The 9,837-nt window shown below is 49.0% G+C and overlaps 1 protein-coding gene across 2 annotated transcripts in view; it reads right to left on the reverse strand.

Moving 5' to 3' along the window:
* Positions 1 to 9,837, reverse strand: part of Ypel2 (yippee like 2) — a 53,917-nt gene that overhangs the window by 28,786 nt on the left and 15,294 nt on the right. Inside the window, exon 2 of one of the 2 annotated variants that reach the window (XR_003377130.1) lies at positions 6,809 to 7,122. Coding sequence is in view for 1 of the 2 variants with exons in the window: in XM_005350471.2 (XP_005350528.1) it covers positions 6,809 to 6,925 (117 nt within the window). In the remaining variant the exon portion in view is untranslated. Of the gene's footprint in view, positions 1 to 6,808; positions 7,123 to 9,837 lie in introns of those variants that run through there. The other variant, XM_005350471.2, reaches the window with a different exon arrangement.

A 9,837-nucleotide genomic window follows, 5' to 3' on the forward strand; every position in this document is an offset into this window, starting at 1 on the left:
AGAGAGAGAGAGAGAGAGAGAGAGAGAGAGAGAGAGAGAGAGAGAGATTGATTGCTCTTGGTCAGGAGCAGGAATCTAGTGATCATGAATTACAAGATTACAAAAGTTTCTTGGGTCAGACTGGAATCTAACGTTTGGTCAGAGACCATTCCAAGGTTTCAGAGTCAAGATAATTGCCAGTGTAGAATAGCATTTTAAATATCGGAGTTTAAAAAAAAACAAACTTCAGAGTCAACTTCATTAAAGGAATAAAACCTTCGTTACTGTGTCATATTACGTTTTATTTCAGTCCTGGGTTTTGAGGTATTCTGTGAAAAATTAAATAATCCCATTTCATAAAAGGAACTCGGTTTTGAGTGGATTATTCTCAAGTAAAAGGTAAATTCCAACAGCTTCTGATGTAATTCAATCACAATGGATTGGATACAAAGTATCGGAGTTTCTTTTAAACGCCAGGACTCCCAGATGCAGATGCGGGGGTGGGGGTGTGGGGGGGTGTGGGGTGGGGATGCAGAGGTGTGGGGTGCGGGGTGTGGAGGTAGGGAGGTGGTGGTGTGGGGGTGGAGGTGTGGTGGTATTCACTTGTAATTCCAGTACTGGGAGACAGAGACAGGGAGGTTTCCCGGGTCACCTGGGTCAGCCAGCAGCCAAGTCTGTGGGAGAAAAGGTAGGTAGCAGCTCAGGGACAGCAATGAAACTGACTACGGCCCTACACGAAAGCACAGGCACAGACACACAGACACACAGACACACAGACACACACAGAACTTAAAAAAGAAAAAGAAAAACAGACTCAGAGGCACAAGATTCCAAACTAGGCCACACAATGATAGTTCAACCTCCCGATTCTGAAAGTCCTTTAATTACCGGGTAGAACTGGAGCCCCAGTAAAAAAAAAAACTTCTATGAGATAGATATAGAACAAGCTTCAATCCTGTTTCCTCCCCATTGTCAAAACAGAAATACTAATTTTATTTCAATTTTTTAATCCAGTAGAGCATATATCCATTGGATTAAAAAAACAAAAAATAAAAGGAGCTAGAGTGATGGCTTAGTAGTTAGGAGCATTGGTCAGCCTTGCAAAAGACCAGAGTTCAATTCCCAGCACCCACATGACAGCTTAGGCCTGTAACTCCAGTAACTCAGGGGATCCAGCATCCTCCTCAGGTGCCGGCCACACACAAGGTACATATACGTTCAGGCAAACACACACTCACACATACACACACTCAAAGTGAGCGTTCCACGTGCTTTGCGAGCTAGCCAAACCCACGGCCCTGTGACATGGACGTGTTCCTCAGGAGTTGCTGTGCTTTAGGGGGAGCGTGAGGACCAATCTTACACCCCGCATCTACTTTGCTTGTAGATTTGCCCCAAAAAAAGGAAAGACATTTTGTTTTCTCCTATATTCTTCATGTGATTTTTTTTTCCTCTTTTGAGATAGGATTTCATGTAGCTCAGGTTAGCCTCAAACTTGCTATGTTGCCAAAGATGACTTATGAACTTCCCAACCCTTCTGTGTCCAACCCCTAGTGGCGGAATCACACACACAGGCTGCCATATTTTTGTGGTTCTGGGGATCCAATTTAGGGCTTCCTAAATGCTAGATGCATCCTCAGCCCAGGACCTTAATACTTTAGAACATCAGTACTCAACCTGTGGGTCGTGACCCCTTTGTGGGTCAAATGACCCTGAGGGGCAAATATCAGATATGCTGCATACCAGATATTTACAACTCATAACAGTGGCAAAATTAGTTATGAAGTAGCAATGAAAATAATTTTATGGTTGGAGGTCACCATCACATGAGGAGCTGCATTAAAGGGTCACAGCATTAGGAAGGTTGAGGACCACTGCTTAAGAGTATATGTGGTTGTTTTTGCTGAGACAGGCAGTTTCTGTGTAGCCCTGGCTGTCCTGGAACTCGCTCAGTAAACCAGGCTGGCCTCTGCTTTCCAAGTGCTTGGGATTAAAGGTGTTCGCCTCTAACGCCCAGCTAGGGTACTGAAAGCTCAGAATGGTGGGCAGCAGAAACCAGGAGAAACAAAGTCCTGCCTGACAGGATGGTCAGCAGGGTGGGACAGATCTCTGCACCACAGCAGCACCCCGCCAAGCCCGCAACCTTTAAGCCACTGCACTGGAGTGAGAGGTAGAAGGCTTGCTGGGAACCACAGTTGTGGAACACTAGGGCTCAAAGGCACAGGTGGGAAACTAAGGGCAGCTTAGCCCTTTAGCGGCCACTAGATCAATACAGCATCAGCACACGGCACCCGCCCACCCCTCTTCTCAAAGCAATGCCACAGAAAATCTCTTAGCGGGAGGAGAGTCCAAATGCCACCACAGCCAGCCCGAGGAACCCCACAAGGAACAAAACCTACCTCCAGAGTTCCCAGTCTTATTTAGAAGACAAGTCAGCTCAGGGCCCTTCGCACAGAAGGTGGCCCAGACTGAGATAGAGATCGCTGGTTCAGAATGCCCTGACCTAAGGCTGGTCACTGCCACACCCAGAATGGTTTCCTCATCAAGACCAGACAGTCTGCAGTCCTAGAACACCTGTCTCCAGAAAACAATCAGACCCACAGATCCGACCAAACAGTAACAAGTAGGTTGGGTGGTGAGCAAAATATTGCTTCCTTCCACCTGCCCGGACACCCACCCAACAGCCTCCCACAAAGCCCTTCCGATAAGGATCAAGTCTCGGAATGAAGTCACAAGTTTCCAAACGCCCTAACACTCAGTTGAGGGCTGGCGGGCAGACAGCAAGGCAAGGCATCCTCACAAAAGCTTTGTGAAACTGGACTTGGTGGCAGGGGCCTATAGATCTTGACTGCTTGGGTGGTTAAGGCATACGGACTCACTGATCCAGTGGAAGCCGGTGTATTTTTATGCTGCGCCTGCCAACATTAAGAAACAACACTGCAGCCGGGCGGTGGTGGCGCACGCCTTTAATCCCAGCACTCGGGAGGCAGAGACAGGCGGATCTTTGTGAGTTCGAGGGCCAGCCTGGTCTACAGAGCTAGTTCCAGGACAGGCTCCGTATCTACAGAGAAACCCTGTCTCGAAAAACCAAAAAAAAAAAAAACAAAAAAAAACAACACTGCGAGCAATTTCTCATGTCAACTCAAAAACACCCCAGCATGGAAACCACAACACCCTCTTAAGAGAAGGGCTGTAGGAACCTCGGCACATTCCCCGGAGGTCTCCCCTCCCACAGACCAAAGGCTGTGTTACTTCCTATGGACACGTTAGGCTCCCAACTGTCCCCCCTGTACATACAATGCCCAGGCACCAGGTCTTAATGGAAAACACATGACTATTACCCAGAATACCCCCCTCCAACGTACTCCCCCTACTCTACATTTGCATGGGAAGACCAAGAGAAGAAATGGAACCATTTCATATTGCATTCATATTTACAGACCACCTATGCACCCCTGACCTCACCCGAGCTGTGTGGCGACCCCATGAGGTAAGCCTTGCTATGGAGGCACACACAAAGTGTGGTTACCTGCCCCCTGCTATGGGTCTGAATGGCGCCGCCCCACCATCGTGTTGAAATACATGTATTGGGACATGTGGCCTTTAGGAAGTTATTAGGCCACGAGGGCAGAGCCCTCATAAGTAAGATGATTGTCAGGATAAAGAGGCCAAAAGAAGCCAAGCTCAGTAGCACATACCCTGATACCTGGGAGGTCAAAGCAGCAAGACCACTGTAGCCCAGCAATTCAAAGACCATACCAGGCAACTCAGCAATACTTTCTCAAAACACATACAGAAAATACAAGAATACATAAATAAGCCAGAGAAAGATCTTTTGCCCTGCCCACTACGGAAGGCCACACAGTAACAAGAAGCCTTCTGTGAACTGAAAAGTGAACCTTGAGACAACCTTGAGTGTGCCAAATTTCCAAATCCGGGGTTTCCCCGCCTCCAGAAGTGTGAGAAGTCAGTGTGTCTGTTGATGGTCCATTGTTACACTAGCCTTCATAGATGTCAGACTCCATTAACAGCCAATAGCATTTTGCCCATTTTATGAGCAAGAAAGGAAAGACTCAGAGGTTGGGGCAGCTGGCTCCTGGCAGCTTACCTCCTGGGTCTGTAAAGAGAGCTGGGAAGGAAGCAACCCCAGCACAGCTTTCCAGCACCAGAATCAACACTCTGGCTGTTTAAACTTTACCATGTTGTACTTCCCTGATGGTTTAGCAATGCTGATAGGAAGGGAGCCTGAAATCCCTGCTCCTAGGCTCACTCTGTGCTCTAGACCTTTGCATCTCATGCGCTACAATAAAGCACCCCTCCAAACAAAGGTCCAGCTCTCTGACTCAGGACCCCATTTCACGTACAAAGCCTCATTTAGCTGCTCCACTGCACCCACCCCCGCTATCTGCTGCCCAGCTCTCAACTCCTACTGGGCAGACTCTGAAACCATACAGGAGATTAAGTCAAGAGGGAGAACAGGAGGGACATTCTCTCCTTGAACTTTCTTAAATGGAGGAGGGGGCACGAGAAAAGAAAAGGCCCATTTTTCCAAGGAGGGGGCCGAGGCAATGATCTTTCCATTAAGCAGACGTGCATAAGAATGTATAGATTATTTAATGCTGGGGGTGGCAGAGCGGAATAAAGGAAGCTTTGTACCTTCCCCAGCACCCTTCCCTCACTCTTTCCCCAGCCAGGCATTCCACCCAACTCTTTAAATCATCCAGCCCTGATGTACCCCATCTGTGCACTGGCCGCAGCCAATGAAATCAAGGCCTGTGCTGACTTTGGCCCGGACTTGTGAGCCTTCCTGCCCCGGGAGTGGGTAGGAAGGAGGACACGAGGCCAACCAAGCTTTTCTTTCTGCCTCATCTCCCAAGGCTCCATCTGCCCGTTTATTTGATCACTTACTGAGTACTAAGTCAGACAGAACACAACAGAAGGACATGGAAGGGTACATGAGAAAGGGGGGCTGCTCTCGGCAGATGCTTGAGACCCCCACCTTCATATCCACAGAAGGCCGCTTGTGTCTCGTGGCTAACTGAAACAAAACAAGGACGTGGCAGACCACCAACGGCCCTGTCCACCTGACCAAATGCAGTAGAGATAACCTTGAAGGTCATTGCCATCTCTACAGAATATCTGACTTCCATCCATCTTTTCAGACCTGCAGACTAAACCAGCTTCCCTGTTGGTATGGCGTGGTCTTCCACTCACCTTAAGGAATCACAAGGATTAGTGGAATAGCATTTTTTAGTCAGTACACAGATGCTAAAATGCACTGGAGCCTTGACTTCTTACACCACAGACACTTCTTCCTTATGTTAAAATGGTGCCATAGATGTCTCCCTAGATAGAAACACTTATTTTGGAAATGTCTCCAGGAAAAGGTTGTGGAAGGGATACAGTGCCAACTCAAATACGAGTTTTTGGCTCACATTCCATGCCAGGAGACTGGCTAGCTCTTCCATAGACATGGCCTCCCACATCCAAATTTCCAGTCAACGGTTTACCCCAAAACTCCAAAGAACGCTGCACCAAGATGATACAGTAGATAGCTAAAGGCTCGCTGAAGTGTAAATAACAAAGTTTGGGGGTGAGGGAGAGTGGAACAGGTAGACATTCTGCCAGGGCCCTGGCGCATCGAGGTTGAGCTTGTAGGTTACTGGGCAGCTTGGAACAGACCCACAACAGCAGATTCTGTTCTGGGCCCTCATTTCAGAATCTGTGACTGCAGACTCGATTATCTGGTCAGCCTTCACGAGCCAGTCAAGGCAGCCAGCTGGAAGAGGAATGTTCTGAACTGCGGGCTGGAGCTGTCACTCCTCTTGGGCCGAGACTACCAAACCCAAGGAGAAGAAAGCAAGAGTCTTTGCCTAAGTATCTGTCTGTCCCTTAATTGTGTGGAGGCTAGCTTCTCAGGAAAGATGCTATTAAAGGGGGAATTCTCCCACGATCTTTTTCTCTTTGTCATCGAGCCTAGTAAAACCTGTTTCTCCTCCCCTGGGAACCCAGGGCCGGGAGGGAGATAGCTCCCCTGAGAACACTGCCCGAAGTATTCAGTTCCTGTATTACACAATTGAGAACCCGAGTTTATTCATTAGTAACCCCCAGCCCCAACTTCAGAAGCAGCTGTCGAGGCACCTCTGGGAAAACAGGGACTCGTTCTTTAGCTATGATCAAATGTCACTCTGTATCACTTTATAGAGGTTCCTTCAGGCCCGGGGCTCAGCCTTTCAGCAGGCCACTTTTGTTCCTCCCGAAAGGACAAGTTTTCACAATGCTTCAGCCTCGCCACTTTCCTTGGGGCTTGCCAGGGGCTCTCCCACTTGAGCTAACAGTGGGGATAGAGCATGGCTCTGTGGTAGAGTTCTTGCCTAACATACAGAGGCCCCAATGAACCACAAAACTGTGAGCTGCCAGGCCCCAAAGCCTCTATCTAACAGGGTTGACATCTAACTTCTAACATAAGCTGCTCTGAGCTGGGCGGTGGTAGCACATGCCGCCTTTAATCCCAGTACTCAGGAGGCAGAAGCAGACGGTTCTCTGTGAGTTCGAGGCCAGTGTGGTCTACAGAGGGAGTTCCAGGACTGGTTCCTAAGCAACACCGAGAAACTCTGTCTCAAAAAATCAAAACAAATACAAACTGATCCACTACTCTGTCCCTGCAATTCAGAGTTGATTCTCAGTGGACAGTCTGCAGGTCGGCCCTCTCCTTCTAAAGACAGTGTGCAAACTTCCTAGACTGTAGGAGAGCTTGTAAGTCTGTGACTGCAGGAACAGGAAATGCGCCCTTACTGGGAGGCAAGAAAGGCCTTCGTGACACCAGTACCTTGGAAATGAGTTCGTCATGATTGGCCAGGTGAGCTCTGCAGTGGATGCAGCTGTAGGTGCGGTGGCAGGAGGGCAGGTATGCCTGAAACGTCTTGGATCTTGTCATCTTCACCATCGGTGCAGCTGAGCGCGGGGCGAACTCTGGGGCAGCCCACGAGGCACTCCCACAGGACGGGTCGCACGGGAAACACCGGAAGACACAGGTAAAGGCCGTGGTTTGGCAGGGGGTGGGTGTGCGGCAGGCTCCACACACTGGTGACGTCTTCAGAGGAAGGACTCTCTAGCAGAGGCCCACAGCTGGTTCTCGGCAGCCTGCGGCAAAGGAAAACACTGTCATCAGATGGAGCAAAGCTTCCGACAAGATGAGCGCAAGCGCCTGAGAGGGATCAGCAGACACGGGCCACAGAAGACCCGTCCTCGTCTCTGACCCCTTCACACTGTACCACTCCAGCCTGTTGGCTTTGTCAGATAACTGGAGATTCAGCATTAACACAGTATTTTCAAGAATGACACAGGTGCCTAGCAAACTGGCATCATTAGCATCACTGAGCACAGAACTGAAGATGGGCTATTGGTGGCCCCCAGGGAAGACCACTTAGGAACCCACACCCCCAGACTCAGAAGCGATTCAGCTACCCACCACATCCAACAGTTCAGAAATCTCATCTATTTTCAGACTCCAGGAGCACGCCAACACTTGAAGCCACCACCTGCAGGGAAGCAAACCGCACAACAGCCTCAGCTGGAATAAAGTGTGGGATTTCCCACTTAGCAATGCCCCGAAGGGTGGTAGCCAGCTTGTCTGAGAGAAGTGATTCTCTCTGCAACACCTTGCTCCGACAAGAAGCCCAGTGTATGTGTTTATTTGTGTATTTTAAAAGGCAAAGAAATGACCTAAAGCAAGCATAACATTTGAAAAATCACAACGACCATGGAACTCACAATTCCTTTCCAATTCTCACATCTCCCATTGCTACCTGGTCTCAGCCTTCTCACTGACCTGCTAAGAATGGGGGAGGGGGACGGGGCTCCCAATGGAGCCACTTGGAAGAATGCCTCTGAAGTTCTGCTTACCTGAGGCTCTGGCACCTGTCTATTCCCTGGACTTCACTAATGGAGGAGGCAGGCGTTCCCACTTGCCTGTCTTCCCAGGAGAGCCGTGAGTGTTAATTAACATTTGCATCATGCTTTGCAGATTCGATGATTTAGAGAAATGGGGGAGGAAGACAAATAAAACAAGCTCTCCCGTACTGGACTATCTGCGATCCACCTATACTTAACAGAAAACCTGTAAATCATACTGTGCTTTTCCCTCTAAATCCACTCCCTAGAGCCAAGTCCCCCATGGGAGGCTGCTTTCATTCTCCCCACCACAGCCATCACGTTTGCGCGCTACCCTTTTCTGATACCACTGCCCAGCACAACCATGAAGATAAAAGTGGTCCCTAGCCCTTATCCAACAGTGTCAGCAACTCTTCCCAGCATCCTTGAGCCACGTGGGCTCCATGCCCAACACACATCTCCTGTGTGACCTGTCTGATTTCTGAAGGGATTCAGACTTGGGCCCACAGAGGCCAGGGCAAGATGTCTTCTCGGCTCAGTTTCTTCCATGTTCAAGATGAAGAACTGGGTTGCTTTCCTGAAATAGCCGCAATATTTCCAATATTCCTGTTCAGTTGCTAGCAAGGACAAAAATTCCAGAAGAGGAAGAGGAAAGTGGAGGCAGCACCCAGTCCAGTCCACATCATCTTTCTTATTAGCAGAGTGGGAGCAGGAGGGTTCTTTTCGTTTAGTCTGGGTTGTTTGGTTTTGTTTGGTTTTGTTTTCCCATAGCCCAGGCAGGCCTGGAACTTCTTGCCTCTGTTCTGTAGAGTTGAGAGCACAAGTCTGCACCACCATGCTCAGCTGTCTAAGCCAAATGGTTCAAGTCCACAGCCTTGGCTGCCCAGGGGCCAGGATGAGCAACATCAACCCCTGGGGCTTACACAAACACCAAGGAAAGAGGGAAAACAATGGCCCTGGCAGCCTCTCTGCTTTACAGAGGCCATGGTGTGTTTTCTTATGCACGCAGACAGCTTCTCAATTATGTATTTCCCTGGAGTAGAATTATTTCTTTTCTCACTTCTCCTCTGTAGGAAGCCTAAAAAAAGTACACAGGCAGAGGTTCCTGGCTATGCCCTAAATCCAAAAGCGTTCACAGCTCCTTCTACAGAAGCAGCACTTGCAGCATGCATTAAATGCTGAGTAGGTCACAAACATGGACCCATGCAATCTACCTCACATGACTCTGAACTGAAAAAGGAGAGAAAATGCTATGGTGTAGGTACTGGCTCAGGCTGCACGGTGCTGGAAAATCCTGGAAAGACCCGGCCACGGACATTTGCAATGTCTTCGGCAGACTCACTGTCCTCTTAGTGGGAGGAGTATTTGGGGACAGGGTCTCACTAAGTAACCTAGGCTGTCCTGAGGCTAGGAAACCAGGCTGTCCTTGAACTCAGAGCACTGGGATTAAAGATGTGCACTGTCGTGTTTTACATTATTGTTCTTTAGTAATTTCACAAACATCCTATAGAAGGGACTTCTCTCTGGGGGTTGGGGGGAGTGGGCAAGACATACAGGAAGTATTAGAAATGTAACCATGTTCAACTGTCAGGACAGCTAGAAAGACCTAGAAGAGGGGGGCGAGAAAGAACATTAGTGAAACGAGAGGGCTGGAGAGGGCGGGGAAGAACACACACTCCAGCCTAGGAGGATCCAATGCCTCTGACCTCTGCTGCATCTACACTCCACACACACACTCATACACACACACACACTCAAACACTCACACACTCAAACACTCACACACACTCACTCATTCACACACACTCACACACCCAAACACTCACACACACACTCATTCACACACACACTCACACACTCACACACACTCACACACACACTCACACACACACTCACACTCATTCACACTCACACACACCCACACTCACTCACACACACTCAAACACTCACACACACACACTCACA

This window comes from Microtus ochrogaster, chromosome 7, assembly GCF_000317375.1.
Source record: "Microtus ochrogaster isolate Prairie Vole_2 chromosome 7, MicOch1.0, whole genome shotgun sequence".
Lineage (NCBI taxonomy): Eukaryota > Metazoa > Chordata > Mammalia > Rodentia > Cricetidae > Microtus > Microtus ochrogaster.